General features: G+C 37.6%; 1 protein-coding gene across 1 annotated transcript in view; it reads left to right on the top strand.

Annotated features, from left to right (window-relative positions):
* Positions 1–21082, top strand: part of LOC128636319 (receptor-type tyrosine-protein phosphatase beta) — a 390099-nt gene that overhangs the window by 249059 nt on the left and 119958 nt on the right. Inside the window, exon 35 of the mRNA XM_053689349.1 lies at positions 3130–3396. Coding sequence (XP_053545324.1) covers positions 3130–3396 — 267 coding nt within the window. The remainder of the gene's footprint in view (positions 1–3129; positions 3397–21082) is intronic.

Below are 21082 nucleotides of genomic sequence, written 5' to 3' on the forward strand. Positions count from 1 at the left end.
CATTCTGATAAGGCTGTCCTACGTATTAAGTTAGGTTGTCTTCCTAAGGCCGTGTAAGACCGCAACATCAACCAAGAGATTGTGGTTCCTTCCTTGTGTCCCAATCCTTTTTCTTCAAAAGAAAGTTTGCTTCATAATTTGAATGTGGTTTGTGCCTTGAAGTTCTATCTTCAGGCTACCAAGGATTTTAGACAAACTTCTTCCTTGATTGTTGTTTATTCTGGGAAGCGTAAGGGTCAGGAGGTCTCTTCGACTTTCTTATCTTTTTGGCTAAGGAGTGTTATCTGCTTTGCTTATGAGACAGCAGGACATAAACCTCCTCAGAGGATTATGGATCATTCTACTAGAGCAGTGGCTTCCTCTTGGGCATTTAAGAATGAGGCCTCTATGGATCAGATTTGTAAGGCGGCTACCTGGTCTTCCTTACATACTTTATCTAAATTTTACAAGTTTTATGTTTTTGCTTCGGCTGAAGCAGCTTTCAGGAGAAAAGTTTTGCAGGCTGTGGTCCCCTCAGATTATGGTCCACCTCTCTTTTTGTCCCTCCTGTTATCATTTAGTGTCCTCTAGAGCTTGGGTATAGTTTTCCCAACAGTAAGGAATGATGCCGTAGACTCTCCTTATATTAAGAAGGAAAACATAAATTATGCTTACCAGATCATTTAATTTCCTTCTGTAGAAGGATAGTCCACGGCCCTGCCTGTGTTCTCCAATGGCCGGTCCTCTAAATTATGTTTTTACTTCTGGCACCATTTATACCCTGATATTTCTCCTACTGTTGTTCCATCGACAGAATGACTGGGAGATGGGGGAAGTGGGAGTGGTATTTAAGCATTTGGCTGGGGTGTCTTTGCCTCCTCCTTGTGGCCAGGTTTAGTATTTCCCAACAGTAAGGAATGATGCCGTGGACTCTACTTACTCAGAAGGAAATGAAATTATCTGGTAAGCATAATTTATTTTTTTCCCTTGTATTGTAATGTAGGAGTCTCTTTTTCACATAAAGAACACTACATAACAACATAAACATTTCTCAAGATAAAATTTGTGTTTTTACATGTTTTTAATGGCCTCACTGTACTGATGAGACTTCTCAGATCCTCTCACATGAGCAGCGAGGTTTTGAATATCAGGCCCTCAGTGAGAGCTTTTAGTGTGCATAATTCAGATCCACCGGGCTGCATCATTCAACAATTCCAATATATTGTGCATAAATAGGCATTAACACATAGGGGCCCATTTATCAAGCCCCGAATGGAGCTTGTGGGCCTGTGTTTCTGGCGAGTCTTCAGACTCACCAGAAACAGCAGTTATGAAGCAGCGGTCTAAAGACTCTGAGCAGGCGGACAGGAATCACCGGAAATCAGCCCGATCTAATACGATCGGGTTGATTAACACCTCCCTGCTGGCGGCCGATTGGCCATGAGTCAGTAGGGGGCGGCGTTGAACCAGCAGCTCTTGTAAGCTGCTGATGCAATGCTGAATATGGAGAGCGTATTGCTCTCCGCATTCAGCGAGGTCTTGCAGACCTGATTCACACTGTCAGATCAGGTCCACAAGACCTTTGATAAATTGGCCCCATAATGTTTATATATCACTTTAAAAATGACCTGATGTTTCCATTGACACTTTTATCAAATGTAACAGCAGCATGGACAATAGTTCCTCTAACTGCTGCTACATTTGATAAAGGTGTTACTGGACATTGAAATGTCATTTAATTTTAAAATGAGCAATTCAAGCTATGTATTAATTTTCTACAAATCTGTTGAGTGCCTTTTTATTTATATATGCCCCATGCACACTCTGAAAACACAGCTCCTGTACAACATTTGTCAGTGCTGACATAATATATGGGTCTTCATTTATGAAGCTACGGATACATCTTCAGAGCCATTGGGTGCAGCTTGTTCAGGTAAACCTGTAATCTCTACACCACCTGTGAGCTGACAGAATTAAATCATCCTGAATTGATCTAACCAGGGTGATTGACAACACTTGCTCTTGAAGATTGGTTTCATGAGAATAGGGGGCGGGGTTGTACAAGAGAATTGTTGTGACAATGGATGCCTGTTCAGTGGGGGCGAACAGATGTTCTACAGTGGGTCCTTGCCACCCTGCAGTTTGTTAAATGTGGCCCATGGTGTCTTATCAATAAATAATATAGACATGGGTGAAATTTTTGGTTAGGTCAAATCTTTTGTTTTGAATATTATGCGACCGGTAGTCTTGTTTTAAACTAAACTAATACCGACTATTTGTGGAATATTTACATTTGTTTTCATTAAATGAACGGTTCCACTGCTACAGGTGAAAAAGTTCCCCTATAGTGACTAAAATGCTTACCTAAGTGTGCTGGAGAGCCACACTGACCCGCTCCTTTTTTTCAAAGGCCCGGTCATGCTAACGGAAAACTTAGTGCGCTGGCTTCCAGGGCATGCACTAAACAAAGGATCTTCTCCTTAAGTGCAGTCCCTGGGGGCTGCCGTGCTAAACCTCCTGTTAGCGCTGCAGGGGCTCTGGGAAGAAGATGGGCCGGTTAATATGGTTCTCTGGCACACTTAGTAAACTATGTAATGGAAAACAAATGAATACTGCCAAATTCTGCATTATTCATTAATTTCCTTTAACTTTCATGCTGCATTTGTTTGAATATTTGTCTCACTAAAACAAACAAATATCTGTGGTTCAGTAACGAAGGTGCATTTGTAACAAAACAAATGCACATGTCTGAAATAATATTGTGTCGTTAGTGGCATTTTTTGAAAATAAATATATTTTCTATCCAAAACTAATAGGCAGAGCTCAATAACTGCTTCTTTGTACTTGTTATTGTGAAAAAAGCAAATGAATACCTCCCCCCAAAATTAGAAAATACAAGCATTAAACAGGAGCTGAAATGCATTTTGCATACTGTTTGTCACACAAGTGTGTAGCCAAAATTAACATTATTCAAATACTACCAGATTCTAGAATACCAATAGAAAAAGAATACATAAATAGGGGAACTGATTTACCAGATTAACAATTTGAACTCACAACAGATAAAACCAAGATTTAATACAAATATAACAATGTATATATGTCATGTTTAATGATTCCCTTTTTGTTGTTGTGTAACTTGTCTCACAGATCCAACACCACCAGGCTCCATATACTTCATCTCCAATGGAACAAACAGCATCTCATTATCCTGGGGAGACCCAATAAACATGACCAATGTGACAAAGAGTTTTAATATAACTTACAGCAGCGCTTTAGGCAACGGGACTGTCTCAAGCAGCAACACAAACATCACCCTTCAGAACCTCAGCTCTGGCACTAAATACACAATAATGGTAGTCACCATCGCAGCCTGTCAGTATCAGAGCTCATCTGTTATAAGTGAAGTCACCACAAGTAAGTTTTCTCTTTTATGTTATTTTATGTTATTTTGGTTTTTCAAAGCCCAACATTACCCTTAGAGGCCTATTTATTAAAGCGTCAACTAGAAATACGCTGTAATTGTCGTGAGATAGTTATCAAAGCGTCAAGATCGACAAATGTTGAAATTTGTGACGTAACATATGATCCCGCAATCTCAATCCGACGCACACCGATGCGAGTTTAAAACCAGTGGAATTCGAGCGGAATCGTGTTCATTCGTACTCCTATTCTACACTATTTGAAGCTCTCATGAAGTTATTAAAATTAGCATACCTGGTTTTCAATCCGCCACCCTTCAGGTCGCGGATGCCATAGAACTCAATGGAAGTCGGAAAACACAGAAAGCTTATGTTAGATGCTGCAAGAGAATGAAGTATATTACATAATAAAAGTAAATTAGAAACTTTATTACAATTGTATACCCTTTATAAATTAAACAATATTATTACTCCACATTTGGTGCAAAGTTTTGCCCCAAACTTGTCGCACTAATAGATATAGAGATAAAAATTAAATAAATACACAACATAATATAGATAACTTCCTTTTTATTTTTTGTAAAAATCTTTGTGCACCATGTTTAAGCCATGTAATACAAGTCACACTCTCCACTTTGCGCCATATTTGATGTAACACTTTTTGCACCAATTATGACAAAAACTCCTAAATAACCCATCAGCCAATCTGACATCAGCCAATCTGATTCAAATACACATTATAAACTATCACTAACGAATCAAATTGCTTGATACTTGTGTCATCGATCACTCATCAGAACTTGTAAGTGCCATTTGTTACATTGTGCATTATACTTTGAAAGTATGTGTATGTGAAATGAGTATTAAAGATAAACATTGATGCTGACATTAGGACACACAGTGTAATATTTTAGACAAGGATTTTAAAATTCGAATTGATGTTTGATTCAATAGATTCTTAAACTGATAGCTCAAAGGGATAGTCCACCTAACATTAAACTGTCATGATTCAGATACAGCAGAAATTAAAATAACCTCTTTACTCTCTTGCTATTTTCAGTGTATTTCTTCCTTCTCTTGAATTTCTTTTTCAGTAAGAAATGTCATCTTATATGCCAGCCCATTTTATAACACCTGTGTAGGGGTGATTTTTAAAAATAGATTGCAATTAGGAGGGGTTAGACAGGTGCAGAGAGAAACCTTACCCAGCTCTTAAAGGGACAAGAAAGCCCAAAATATTAATTCATGATTTGGATAGAACATACAATTTTAAACAACTTTCCAATTTCCTTCTATTATCAAATTTGCTTCATTCTCTTGTTATCCTTTGCTGAAAGAACAGCATTGCAGTACTGGAAGCTAGCTTAACACATCTATTTAGCCAATCACAAGAGACAAATGTGTCCAGGCACCAATTATCAGCTAGCTCCCACTAGTGTATGATATGTGCATATTCTTTTAGAAACAAGGAATACCAAGAGATCAAAGCATATTTGAAACTAGAAGTGAAATTGAAAGTGTTTTAAAAGTACATGCTCTATCTGAATTGTTTAGAACCAAAAAAGGAACTTAGGGACATGTAAATATGTTTGCAATAGATTTCTGACATAACACACACACACACACACACATATATATATATATATATATATATATATATATATATATATGTGTGTGTGTGTGTGTATATATATACATAATAAAATATGTATGTCCAATCTTAAATAGAATTCTTATAATTCCCTCTCCACTTTGCCCCAAATATGTCGCTACTTGCTATATTCGCAATGAGTCCTGCTCAGAAAAAGAATACATTTACACTATATACAATAATGTGCTAAAGAGAAATGTCTTGTTCGTGGACAGTAATGAAATGGTATAAATAAAGTTTGGAAAAACCTGAATAGACGCAAGATCGATGACTGCAAGTTAACAACAGTCCGATGCTCTTCGCACTGTACTTGACGTGCGTGTTTTTGACGGCTTTTTTGATAAATAAGGAGATCGTATTCAGATCCGCGGCTGCAACGTTTGGCGATGTTTGGCGAGCGTATTGACGCCCGGGAATGCAACATAGTTGACGCTTTGATAAATATCCCCCTTAGACTGGAAATAGGTCTGAATTTAAAAATATAAATGTCTATAAAACGCACACTACATTCTAACCTTCCTATCATGTGTCCAAATATATGGGTAAATCTTTGGAAAAAATTATTACATTACAGTGAGTTAACAAAAAAATAAATTTCAACTAACAAATTGAGGTTGGCAGACTATTATGATCACTTAAAGGACCAGTAAATATAGTAATGTGCATAAACAACAAATGAATGATAAAAAGACAATGCAATAGCATTTAGTCTGAACTAAATGAGTAGTAGATTTTTTTCTGACAAATTTAAAAGTTATGTCTATTTCCACTGTTCCTGTATCATGTGACAGCCATCAGCCAATCACAAATGCATAAACATTTAGTACTTGTTTCCATGGCGATCATCTGATATCCACCTGGGCATGTGAGACTTTTATTTCAAAGTTTCAAAAAAGGATAGCAGATTTCTTCTTCATATATTAAAACATAGCAACTTTATTGAAACAAGGTTAAAAGTTCCATAGCCACCAGCACAAGAATATTGAGAACAGCTGGTCTGACTAGTTTCGGCATCTTGCCGTAATCTTAGACCTACTGGGTACTTGGAAAATACAGTCTTAAAAGTACTCCCTTACACAGTAATTGGTTGTATAGAGAGCTCAAAGGACCTCCCACATTAACCCCTAACATTGCTGGATTAATAAATCAAAGCTAATATAAGGGAGGTCTGAAGGAAAAACATATATGGATATTATATAGAATAATGCACAATCAGATGATAAGCATAAGAATAGTTACAGTAATTACATTAATGTCATCAAAGGTTGGAACATAGAAAACATATGTGTATATATATATATATATATATATATATATATATATATATATATACACACAGGTATACACCCTGGAAACAGTACCTTGTAACGATTACCATGTAAAAATACACACATATACAAATGGTAATATACTAAAATGGTAATATACAGTACCTATTCTAGCTGTTTATCATTATTATTGCTACTGCAACATATCTCACCCATATACCCATAGTTTTGAATTATGGTTTAGGATTTTGCCCTGATACTGGCTTTAACCTTTTTAATACCATAATAGATGTCAATAAATGTATTTGAAAATTGACACTGCAAAAACATTTTAAGAAACTAGATCATCAGGGAATAACTGATGCTGTTGTGTCCACTTTTTCTAACGTTTCCCATAACAATGATTCCCCTAACAATGTTAATTTTCAGGATGCTTGTGATATTGCTGCATTGCAGAGTTTATTCATTGAGTCAAATGCTTCCAATAATGTTACTACTGCTAGTCTTCCTAAATTCAAACCAGTATCCAAGTTTTATCCGATTCATACCAGAGGAACAACTTTAGAGTTGTTTCAAAGGAAGGTGGTAGAAGATTTGACCCATTTACATGATTCTAGGAGACCACGTAACCACAACTTGTCAATTAAAGAGAAAGAGGCTTTGAATACTCTCAAGAATAATAATTTTTTGGTTATAAGAAACTCTGACAAGGGTGGGAGCGTGGTACTCTTAGACAAAGAGGTCTACATCATGGAAGCTAGGAGACAATTGGGTGACACTAATACATATTGTACCTTATCAGCTAATCCGACAAACCGGTTTCAGAGAGAATTGCTAGACCTGTTGGATGATGGTAGGCACTTGGGCATTTTGGATGATGAAACTTTTAAGTTTCTATATGTGACAAATCCCATCATCCCTATTTTCCATCATTTGCCCAAAGTGCATAAAAGCATCCAAGAAGTCAAGGGACGTCCCATCGTGTCGGGAGTAGGCTCACTTTTTGAGCCTCTGTCTGAATGGTTGGACCCAATTCTCCAACCAATAGTATCCACACTATATATCCATGTCAAAGATACCACACATATACTTCAGCTTATGGAAGAAGTTAATTGGTCTCCCGAGAGTAGCTTGGTCACTATAGATGTGGTATTGCTGTATTCAAGCATACCACATGATTATGGTATTACAGCAGTTAATTTTTTCTTAGAATCCTGTGGCAACATGGATGAGCAGACCATGGAATATGTGATTAAAGTCACTCTCTTTTTACTCAAGCACAACTATTTATTTTTTTGAGGGAGTTTACTATCTACAGAGACAAGGTACAGCCATGGGGGCAAAGTTTGCCCCCTCATATGCAAACATCTTTATGGGGTGGCTGGAAATTAACATTGTCTATGCAGATAGTAACCCCTACATTCCATACATACAATTCTATGAACGATTTATAGACAATTTGCTTATAGTGTGGTCCTCTGACAAATCAACCGCAGAGATGTTCGTTCACTATTTGAATGAAAGTAACAATGGGGTAAGTTTCACCCATGAGTGGAGAAAATCGGAAACCAATTTTCTGGATATCCCTCTGATAGGAGATATAATGTCAGGGAATATACATACCAAACTGTATCGCAAACCGATAGCAGGTAACGCCCTACTACATAGAAAGAGTGCCCATCCAACACATGTATATAAAGTCATTGTCAAGGGCCAACTGCTACGAGCAAAAAGAATCTGCAGTAGGGACATGGATTTTGTAGATGAAAGTGATGATATTGGAGAGAGATTAAAAGAGAGAGGATATCCTACTGATTTGATAAAAAATGTGTCTCGAGAATTTACTAGAACACCTAGATCTGACACATTATTACCAAAATCAAGCAATACAGACAACAGAACTTTGTTTATTACACAATATTCGTCTGATTACTATGATATTTGTAATATCTTAAAAAAAGTATTTCCCCATTCTATATGGAGATAAATCGCTTAAGTCTACAGTAGAAAAAGGTCTTAAATTCGTGTACTCTAGGAATAGAACTCTTGGCAACATTCTTCCACCTAGCCAATTGCCACAAAAACAGCGAGCATCCACCTGGTTGAGTGTTGATGGTACATATAAATGCGGAGTGACTAGGTGCAAGGCTTGTGACTACCTCATAGAAGGAAGGAATTTATATTCTTGTACTACTAGCACTACATACACAACCAAAGGTTGCATTAAGTGCTCTACACAATATGTTATATATCTGATTGAATGTACGGAACATTGTCGCCAATATGTATCCATGACTACTAGGGATGTACGTACAAGAATTAGGGAACACCTAGGATACATAAAAAATAAAATACCTTGCTCTGAGCTATCCAGTTTTTTTTGGAAAACACACAGAGGTAATGTTAAGAGTTTCACATGGCGAGCTATCGAATCCATTAGGCGACCACCAAGGGGTGGTGACAAGAGTGCTGTTCTAGTACTTCAGGAGGCCTTTTGGATATTTAAGTTAGGCACCCAGGTTCCAAACGGCTTCAACTCTGAGTTCGATCTAATTAACCATTTGTGTTGATCACTAGTACCCTTGTTTCAACTATAAATTTACATATGCACATATACAGATATGCATGTTCAATATGACTTTCTCATATTTTTGAGCGTAATGTGTACTGTTCTATGTATTACCATCATATATTGAGTATATTTGGGTGCCAGCTTTATTCTGTTGGTACTTATCTATACTCAATAGACAAATGCCAGTTGATAGTGGGCTCATATACAAATGTTATCTCCTTTTATTTTTCCTTTTTATAATGGTAATTATAATTGTTTCCCTCTCTTCTTTTTTTAGCTTATTGTCTTGCACACAAACTCCACAGAGGTTATAATATTGAACTAATTACTTATTTAATTTACTTTAAAACAGTGTAGTATTTCAAGTATAGAACTATTATTATAACACTGTTTATATTGTTCATTTGAATTGCCCACTATCTCTTTTGATGCTGTTTGTGTGGTCTCAACTCTGGGTATATGGGTGAGATACGTTGCAGTAGCAATAATAATGATAAACAGCTAGAATAGGTACTGTATATTACCATTTTAGGACGACAGCATCTTCATTTGTATATGTGTGTATTTTTTACATGGTAATCGTTACAAGGTACTGTTTCCAGGGTGTACACCTGTATATATATATACATATGTTTTCTATGTTCCACACTTTGATGACATTAATGTAATTACTGTAACTATTCTTATCATCTGATTGTGCATTATTCTATATAATATCCATATATGTTTTTCCTTCAGACTTCTCCCTTATATTAGCTTTGATTCATTAATCCAGCAATGTTAGGGGTTAATATGGGAGGTCCTTTGAGCTCTCTATACAACCAATTACTGTGTAAGGGTGTACTTTTAAGACTGCATTTTTCAAGTACCCAGCAGGTCTAAAATTACGGCAATACGCCGAAACTAGTCAGACCAGCTGTTCTCGATATTCTTGTGCTGGTGGCTATGGAACTTTTAACCTTGTTTCAATAAAGTTGCTATGTTTTATTATTTGAAGATGAAATCTGCTATCCTTTTTTTAAATTATTATTACCGGACTACAAGGAGTCCTTTTTGGGATTTCTATTACCTCACCTGGTGTACTGGAGCACACTATTGCAAGAGGACCGCTTATGTTATGTTATGTGCCGGATGGAATCGATACCCGGCAGATTAAGCTTCAGGAGTAGATTGGAGCGCAAGCCTCACACACCCCCTACGTGACCGCTGACGCCACACGCCACGCTCTAAACACGGACATCGACACTGGAAGTAACCGCTAGGAATGGAGGTATCACAAGGTGAATAATCCCACACCGGAGCTGTGGTTCACGCATCCCGCTTGTCCAGTGATTTTGATAGCTGTGTTTAGTGCAACCGGATTGGGGTAAGAGTGTGCAAGGTTTCTTTGGCTTCCAGCTATTTGGCTCTCTCCTACTGCGGACATAGACACACGCTACCAGGCGTTTCTTCTTTAGAGACATTTACTGTTGCATTTGGCTCCCATATAAATACACCAGAGGCTTAAGTTACTTTTTAGTGATTATCAATTTCACCAGGGGACCCTGTTTTGTTTTGTTTTATTTGAAAGGTATGACTCTCCTCTCTCAAGTTGTCTTGATCTAGAGCTTCAATTATGAAGTTGTGGATAAGATCACTGCTTCTTAAATGCTATACTGATCAGATAGTAGTTTATGACAACCCTTCCTCTCATGTGATTGGTTGCATGGAAGCAGGGGGCTGTATTGCATATGAGAGTACTTGTACAATCGTATCTCCTTCCAGTTATGCTGTTTGTGAGTACTGGGGACAGGTTATACATGGGAGAAGGGGGCTGGATTGCATAAGAGAATACTTGTACAATCTTATCTCCTTCCAGTTATGCTGTTTGTGAGTACTGGCGGACAGGTTGTACATGGGAGCAGGGGGCTGCATTGCATAAGAGAGTACTTGTACAACGTTATCTCCTTCCAGTTATATTGTGTGTGAGTATTGGCGGACAGGTTATATATGGGAGCAGGGGGCTGGATTGCATAAGAGAGTACTTGTACAATCTTATTTCCTTCCATTTATGCTGTTTGTGATTACTGGCGGACAGGTTATACATGGGAGCAGGGGGCTGTATTGCATAAGAGAGTACTTGTACAATCTTATCACCTTCCAGTTATGTTGTTTGTGATTACTGGTGGAAAGGTTATATATGGGAGCAGGGGGCTGTATTGCATAAGAGAATTATTGTACAATCTTATCTCCTTCCAGTTATGCTGTTTGTGAGTATTGGCGGACAGGTTACACATGGGAGCAGGGGGCTGTATTGCATAAGACAGTTTTTGTACAATCTTATCTCCTTCCAGTTATGCTGTTTGTGAGTACTGGGGACAGGTTATACATGGAAGCAGGGGGCTGTATTGCATAAGTGAGTACTTGTGCCATCTTATCTCCTTCCAGTTATGCTGTTTGTGAGTATTGGCGGACAGGTTATACATGGGAACAGGGGGCTGTATTGCATAAGAGAGTACTTGTACAATCGTATCTCCTTCCAGTTATGCTGTTTGTGAGTACTGGCAGACAGGTTACACATGGGAGCAGGGGGCTGGATTGCATAAGAGAGTACTTGTAAAATCTTATCTCCTTCCAGTTATGCTGTTTGTGAGTACTGGAGGACAGGTTACACATGGGAGCAGGGGGCTGGATTGTATAAGAGAGTTCTTGTACAATCTTATCTCCTTACAGTTATGCTGTTTGTGAGTACTGGAGGACAGGTTACACATGGGAGCAGGGGGCTGGATTGTATAAGAGAGTTCTTGTACAATCTTATCTCCTTACAGTTATGCTGTTTGTGAGTACTGGCAGACAGGTTACACATGGGAGCAGGGAGCTGGATTGCATAAGAGAGTATACTACACACACAGTGACAAGGGCACTATAAAGGCAAGCTCCTCAATTATATTTATTCTTAGGATACTTTATATTTGAGTATCAGTAAAAAAAAAATTTTTCTCATAAGGAGTGTTGCTAGCATATAATTTCAAAACATGCAGAAAATAGGGATTAGAGTTCCCTAAAAAGAAATGCTTGTTTAGCACTCTTTGCCCAGACTAACCGTGGAGGCAAAAAATGTCTTAAAATTTAACTTTTATTATGCAATTAAAAGATGGGTAAACACAAACATATTAAAATCCCTATCGTGGGCTAAAGAGATATATCAATTAAAGCGTGTACCTATATATGGCTATTAGGCCTACTTGCGTTAATATCGTCTTAGGCGACACAGTTTGTGAATAAAGATTCTCTAATATATATATATATATATATATATATATATATATATATATATATTCAGTGTCTGTGGTCCGTGGTGTGCCTGGTGTGAGTCTTTGTCTGTTTGACTGACTCCTTTAAAAATGTAACATTGTATGATTTGTGCTACTGAGTTAGAAAAGGTTCTATATATACATTGTAACAGTTTGCGTGATACTCATGAGTTGTTTATACTATTTGCTTATGTTATGTATGACTGCTTGATACCGCTGGGTTACAGTTTGTTCCTAGTGATCAAATATGCTTACACATTTACTAACAATCCGGTTATTTTTGTGCAGCATGCAATATAAGCATCTATTAGGTATCTGCTACTGCATTATTCACGTTAAGCGTGTATCAAATTGCGCGTGTTATCTGCTATTTGAGGCAACACTATGTAAAAATAACTTGTCTCTGGTTATGCATCTGTAATTATTAGGTAACATCTATCAGCTTGAATGCATGTGCTGAAGTGTGTTAACTACTTGATAATATATTTGAGCATAGTAAATGATTATCTATATTAACGCTAGCTCAAGATGTTTAGTACGTAACTGTAAACTGAAGTTATGCTCCACCATTCACAGTTTTATATATGATTTCACTTTTTATGATTCAGATGTCGCAAACAGTTTGGGCAGTATAGGGTTAATGTCTTATGTTATGACATAATTAACTGTGCATTGCCAGTCCTATAATTTCCTTTGACAATTAATAAAGGTTTTAAGGTAAAGAGAATAGTTCACTATGCTGCCTGTATGAACCGTTTTGTGGTTACCATATATAGATATTCTAGTCTTTGTGGTGTAGCTTCAGTATACACATCATATTGCTGAATTGAACTATTGTTACGCTCTCCCATTCACAATCTTACACACAATCTAATTTGTCTATAGTTCGAGTATCACAAACAGTTTAGGTAGTGTGGAGTTGATATCATTACCTTTGCAAAGTTTGACTGTGCGTGACAAATAACTTATTTATAGTTCAAATATCATACACAGTTTACGCAGTGTAGAGTTTATATCTTTACTTTTGCAAATATTTACCGTACGTAACATGTCCTATAATTTATTTGGACCATCGATAAAGGTTCTAAAGTAAAGAAAATAATTCCCTGTACTGCTTGTGTAAATCGTTTTTCGGCCACCATGCATAAATATTCTGACCTTAAAAAAGTTTAGAGTTTTCTATTATTCAAATATCAACTTTAGCTTAGATAGATTTGTTTTAAAATACAACAACAATTGGGGACCCCATCGTCCCTCTCAACCCCTCTGACGCGTTTCGCCTGTTAAGGCTTTATGAAAGGCAGCGGGCCGCCGAGGTTAATAATATTTATTTCCTTTCTTGTACGGAAGTTCCGCTTCTCTTGGAACATAATCGGACAGCCTATTGGGACCAAGTATATGATCAATGGTATATTTAAGGTGGAGTCACTCATTATTGGCAAATCATCCCAAAGCGTATATAACTCGCATCTTTAAGGAGGACCGCTGTAATTCCTTTGTGAATTTCACCAAGTTATTCAATGTGGGTCCTAAATTCTTATTCATTTTGTAAACTGATTTACAAGTTAGTGTATCTGAATCCAACATTAATATATTTGATTGGCATCTTGGTATTTGAAGGGTCTATATGTGACACCCTAGTTGATGTCAATCATTCATATGTGCAGAAATTCATTGTCTATTTAAATTACATTTTACAATCTTGACAAATGGATTCTAGAATTTACTCAGTATCTACTGTGAATGATGATAAAATAATATGAGTATTTACAGACATCAGTACACATTTTTCTAATCATAAAGTGTATAGATGGAGACAGAGAGGCTTCTATACAAATTCAAATAAAAATACAAAGGTGAACATCGTTCAAAGTGACATTTCAGATACTGATGGAGATGAGAACGAACCTGCTTGTGAAGAAACACTGAACACTTCCACAGCTACTAACAGTACTAGGATGAATACTAGAAATAAAAGGAAGCAACATTTTTTAGAGCAAGGAGAGGGGGGAGGCCAATCCGAAGGGGAGGGCAGCGCAAACAAAAGGCAGGCCCAAGGTCAAAACCACAAACCCACAGGACACAGGAATTGGAGAGAACCCAGAAGACCCCCGAGAGCTCCGAGCCCCTTCTCCAACATGGGGATGAAACAATGAGGGTAATAAATTTATCAAAAATACCATTAAGGAAAGAACATATCTCGATTCTATTAAAGGCTTTATCTTTCCGTCCCTCACAAGACACCAACAAGTTTGAAACAATTAAAGACATCCAATTGTATTTAAGGAAAATAGCTTTAAAAAAGCATTTTAACAATACACCTCCATTAGAAGGATGGAGTGAAGATGAATTGAACAGTTTGAGAGACTTAGTTTATTGAAAGACAACTCTAGTCCAATGCAAAGTAAGTGGAGAGATAAAGAACAAATCCACTTTTGTACCTAAAAGTATCTATTTATCTTAAATAGAAGTATTCAATAATTTGGTATGTAGAGAAATTACTGATCTAAGACTACAACCAAAAACACACAATCTCTCATACAAAGAAAGAATGGCATTAAAAGAAATTCAAACTTTGGAAAATGTGGTTATCCGTAGTTCTGATAAGGGGGGAAACATTGTACTATGGCCCCTAGACATGTATTTATGAGAAGTTAATAAGCAATTAAATGACAGAAAGTGTTTTTCCAAATTACTATTCAATCCAATTAATGGATATCATCAAATTTACAACCACATGATTAATAGAGCGCGTAAGGATGAAAGCATAACAGAAAAAGAAAGAACATTCCTGAATGTACCAAATCCGAAAGTTGCTACCCTATATTATATATCTAAATAACAACATATCTCAACTTAATTGTATATGCAGCACAGAGAAAAAGTAAAAAATATTAAAAAATTAAAAATTAAAAAGTTCAAAAAATACTAATAGGAGTGAAACTTGTCTAAATGACTAAATTGCAACTTAATAATTACAATGTGCAGTGTGGGTGTGGATTAATGTTACATAGTGTGTCAGTGTCATATTATTCAAATAAAAAAGGTGAGAGGTCCAATTCTGAATTAAGACCTCTAGGATATAAAGTGTCGAATTTGTAAATCAATTCTGCTTCTTTTATAAGAAGGCTTTTTTCTATATTGCCTCCTCTCCAGTGACCCTTAATTTTGTAAATCCCCCAATAGCTTAAATCCTTACTGTTACCATGATGTGCTTCCTTAAAATGTTTATACAAAAACATATCCTCTTTTTCTTTTTCTATACATAGCAAATGTTCTCTTATTCTACCTCTGAGACATCTCTTGGTCTCACCGAAATAGAACAGATTACAGGTACATTTTAATAAATAGATTACATTTTTTTGTGTGCATCTAATTGTTTCTTGTATAGTAAAGTCATCAGCTGAGTTGTTAATTTTAATATTTTTTATTTTGGAACTATGTTTACACGCTTTTCATGTGTAACATGGAAAAAAAACAGCTATTTTTCCTCCCCCCATGTCTACTTGATTCTTAGTTGTTCTCTTGCGTTTTAATTCACTAGGGGCCAACAAGGTTTTAAAATTTTTTGCTCTCCTAAATATAAATGTGGGTTTGTCTGCCAGTTTTTCACCTATGATGTTATCCTCCTTTAATAGGTGCCAATTTTTATTAATTATTTTTTTAATGAAATTATAATCTGCATTATAGTCGGTTATAAATTGAACTTAGTGTTATCATTGACTCTATCTTTTATTTTATATTTGAATTAGTGATGTTGCAAACCTAAAAATTTGGGTTCGCAAACAGCGAACGCGAACTTCCCCGAAAGTTTGCGAACCGGCGAACCGGGCGAACCCCCATTGACTTCAATGGGCAGGCAAATTTTTCAACCCACAGGGACTCTTTCTGGCCACAATAGGGATAGAAAAGTTGTTTCAAGGGGACTAACACCTAAACTGTGGCATGCCGGAGGGGGATCCATGGCAAAACTCCCATGGAAAATTACATAGTTGATGCAGAGTCTGGTTTTAAGCCATAAAGGGCATAAATCACCGAACATTCCTAAATTGTTTGGTATAACGTGCTTTCAAACATCAGGTATGATGTTGTATCGATCAGGTAGTGTCACCCCAGTGTCACTGGGGTGACACTGTGCCCTGGCAGGCAGGCCCTGAAATGCACACGTGTGAAGGAAACTGACTGCTATTATTTAACACAGTCAAAAAAGTGTTGTTTTTTTTAAATCTACACTACTGTTACACCAGATATGAGTTGCACTGGGGTGACACTGTGCCATGCAGGCAGGCACTGAAACGCACACGTGTGAAGGAAACTGACTGCTATTATTTAGCACAGTCAAAAAAGTGTGTTTTTTTTTTTAATCTACACTACTGTTACACCAGATATGAGTGGTGGCACTGGCAAGTGGGCACAGTATACGCTGTGAGCCTGACACACACGCTGGCAGGCAGGCAACTGCAATTAGATTACACAGGGAAAAAAAAGCAGACTGATGTTCTAGCCCTAAAAAGGGCTTTTTGGGGTGCTGTCCTTACAGAAGAGATCAGATGAGTCCTTCAGGACTGTAGTGGACACTGAATACACTAGCCTAGCTATCAATTTCCCTATTAAATCAGCAGCAGCTACACTGTCCCTCCTCTCACTAAGAATGCAGCTTCCAAATGAATCTAAAATGGATGCTGTCCAGGAGGTAGGAGGGTCTGGGAGGGAGTGTCTGCTGCTGATTGGCTGGAATGTGTCTTCTGACTGTGAGGTACAGGGTCAAAGTATTACTCAATGATGACGAATAGGGGGCAGATCGAACATCGTATATGTTCGCCCGCCGCGGCGAACGCGAACATGCTATGTTCGCCGGGAACTATTCGCCGGCGAACTATTCGCGACATCACTAATTTTAATAGATTCTCCCTATCTGTTGATTTAGCTTTTTCGATGGCTTTACTGATATTTTCTTCATTGTAACCTCTTATGTTAAATTTATGTGCTAGTACTGCTACTTGATTTTCAAAGTCTTCAATTCTGGAGCAATTCTTTCTTATGCGTAGACTCTGACTATTAGGGATGTTGTCTTTCCATATTTTCAGGTGACAACTGTCAGCATGTATTAGATTGTTACAGTCTACTTTTTTGAAATGTGTCTTTGACTCCAATTTATTGTCAATTACCATAATCTCTAAATCAAGAAAGACTATTTTATCTTTTCTATGGTTACATACAAACTTTAGTCCGCAGTTATTATTATTCATATCCTCAAATAATCTCATTAGCTCTATCTCTGATCCCTTCCATACTATTAATAGGTCATCTATATATCGTTTATAGAGTACGAGGTTTGCACCGAGGTCGCTATTCCTGAAGAAATTCTCTTCCCATACTCCCATGAACAAATTGGCGTAACTCGGTGCAAACCTCGTACCCATAGCGGTCCCCTCCACTTGAAGGAAAAATTTATTGTCAAACGAAAAGAAATTGTGTTCTAATATGTATTTTATACTGGAAAGTATAAATCTCCTGTGTTCATCTTTCATAACTTCATCCCTTTCTAAAAAATGTTTCACAGCACTTATTCCTTGCTCATGTTTTATTATGGTATACAGGGATGACACATCGCATGTTGCCAATATAATGTTTATTTGGATATGGGTAATGACAATAATCAATGTAATAATACTATAGAAACATCCACAAATATTTCAGACCTAATGTATAATCTAGAATTAGCCATGACGAAAGAACTTAAACAAAAAATGGAACTGGTATTCCTAAATAGATATACAAATAAGGGTCTGATTCCCAGAGGTTTACAATTTAATAAAAACTGTACTTTCACTTTAAGTCAGAAATTACAGTCAGAATGGTCTGAAACTTTGAAAAAAGCATCCAATGAATTAATAGATATCCTTAAAAGATCACGTAAGGAAACATTAATAACTATTGAAAGTGAGATTCTTAACCTCAAAGAGCAATTAAAGGGAATGAAGGATGAAATAGAATTTAAAGAAAAACAAGTAATTATTAACAAACTTGATAATCTAAACAAAGACCTTCTGAGATCAAAATGGGGTAAGATGGAAAGGGATATTAAAGATAGTACAGAAAAAGTAGAGATGGTTAATGAACAGCAAAAGAAAAAAGATATTCCCAAACCGCTAAGTGTCCACATCTCAAGGGCTGAATATACTGGGCAATATCGAAATATTAAATATCCTCCAAATAATACCAATAAGAGTAATTATGGAAGAAACTATAGATATGACCATAACAGAATGAACCACAATGAGAATGGTCCAAATAGAAACTATCAAAATTCAAATACTCAGAATTACTATGAATATAACCACTATCCTAATAGACACCATACATAATATAGGTATAACAATTATAACCATAATAACTACTCTCAAAGGGAATATGACTCAAGATCTAATAATTGGGAATACCCAAAATATAGAAATACTTATAGATGGGGCAATCATAGACAGGAATATAAGGAGATAAGGACACCTACATATAACAGATTTGCACCACTGAGTAATAATACAATCAATGAAGGAAATTTAACTACTGAGGAGAGGTCTTTTTTAGATTACAGCCCTCTCGAATAGGGCACCTCAAAAGATCTACAAAGATCAAATCTAGAACAGTCACAAAGAAGAAAAAGAGGTCTAGAGGAAAGAGAGGAGGAGGAACATGTAAACGAAGCCAAAAGGTGGAGATAAAAAAAGAAAATAAGGGAGGCGGAGCGAGCGGTCTGTCAAGATGGCCGCCAAACACTAAAGCTCTCAAGACAAGCCGGGAGCTACCAAAATTATCTTTAGCTATTCAGCTCTTTTCTTAAAAATTAAGACATCTCTAGCCGTCTGAACTAAGCAGGATCATATTGATACCCTCCAAGAGACTTTTGCTTCCATATCGGCAGAGATACGAGACACGCCGAGAGGCGGAGGCCTCACAGTCAGTGACGCAGCGGGCCGACGACGGCCGTGTATACAGAGGCTCAGGCCTATAACCGATCGCCACCGGGCTGATGTGGCTCACCACTCACCACACATACAGCACTACCGCGGACCGCAGCGGCATTAGGAGAGGACTCCCTGAATGTGACAGAGACAGCTGCGACTCCGGTATGACCGACCCCCCCGCTCTGGTGTACGGAGGATATCTGACTAACACCCGATGGAGACAAATCTATTACCCTAATGAATAGTATGAAAGCAATATTATACCATATTAACCGGGGATTGTGAACTGTGGCGGGCCTAGATGACACACATCTGAAATCACATTATAGAACAGTGGGGGCCCTCTGCATAAAAGAACAGCATTTAACTACATAGAGAGACTGTAGCACACCTGCAGGACATAAAAGCACTTGCTAATTAAGAAAGCCTTAACGACAGCAACCCTGCATTGTCATCTTTTACAAGGTTATAACGTTATTCTGCAAAATAAGGGCCACTTTATGACTTTATATCAGGAGCCCACGAGACCTGCAAATGGCGCAGAGCATTGCACACAATATCTTCAGTTGTTTGGAAATCGGCAAGTGATGCTTCATATTACTGCTTAAGATCTATATGATCTCTAAAAAGGTATCAATCCCTTACTACATGTGTATTATTGAATATGCTTGAAAGGAATGCTTGTGGATCAGACAAGAGCCAAATAGTTTTCCAAACTGCTTTCTAAGCCCTGAGCTTATCATTAGCCACTCAGCTCTTATATCACTATTACAAATCTATTTTCTGAACCTCGGAAGGCCCCAATGGACATTTGTATTAAAACACCCAGATCAGAAAAGAAAGAGTTCCACATAATCCGATCCTAAAACAAAACTACAACAAATACAGACTTGTTGAAAGAACATAGCTTCATCGAGCTTATAGGCCCTGCCTCAGTCCCCTCCCATTTCCCGCTGTCTTCCATGTCAGTGGGTCATATCCACTCTCCCTTTTCCGAGATCGCTCTAGAAGAGTAAAACCCCTGGGGAGTGAGGCCTCCTTATCTACCGCAAGTTTGTCTTTTCTTTCTCAAAAACCGCCAAACTAATATCTATATCTGGGAAAATGTCGCAACGGAGGCAAGTAAAGTCGGATAAACCGCAGAAAACCCCTCAAAGACCACAAGAAGCTGTTAGTACCTTTTTTAAGCAAGTGGATAAAAATAAACACAAAAACAACACGGCCCCCCTGCTCTCAACTGCACCTGATGATAATGAGGGCTGCTCTGACAGCTCCAGCAGCTCTTCACCTCAAACACCTGAAACTGCAGTTGACCCACCCATTACCTATAAGACCATCAAAGCTTTAATAGACCAAGTTAAAGTTTGCATAAAGGAGGAATGTGCAGACTTGAAAAAAGACATCTTGGATTTGGGCCGCAGAGTCGACTCACTTGAGGAGCATGAATATGTCTTTTCTCAGAAGATAGCTGATTTGACTTCCAAAGTCTCACACCATCACCAAAATTTCGTAGACATGGAAGACAAAATAGACGACCTCTAAAACCGCACTAGGCGCAATAATTTGCGCTTTCGAGGCATTCCTGAAACAGTCCAAAATAATGAGATACGAGAATATCTACAAGGTCTTTTTTCTGAAATAGCCGAGAAAGGAAATATGGAGCTGACGAATGTTGCTCTGGAAAGAGCGCACAGAGCTCTGCGCCCTAAACCTGATGAGGACTCTCCACCCAGAGACATTATTGTCAAATTCCAAAATTATCAACATCGGGAAGATATCTACAATATGTCCCGAAAACAACAATCAGTGTCATACCAAGGGCACCGTATACAGATCTATCAAGACCTGTCCATAAGGACACTGCAAAAAAGAAGAGATTTTTCGTTTCTGACACTCCATCTTAGGCAACTAAGGATCCCTTATAGATGGGGA

Source organism: Bombina bombina, chromosome 7 (assembly GCF_027579735.1).
Source record: "Bombina bombina isolate aBomBom1 chromosome 7, aBomBom1.pri, whole genome shotgun sequence".
Lineage (NCBI taxonomy): Eukaryota > Metazoa > Chordata > Amphibia > Anura > Bombinatoridae > Bombina > Bombina bombina.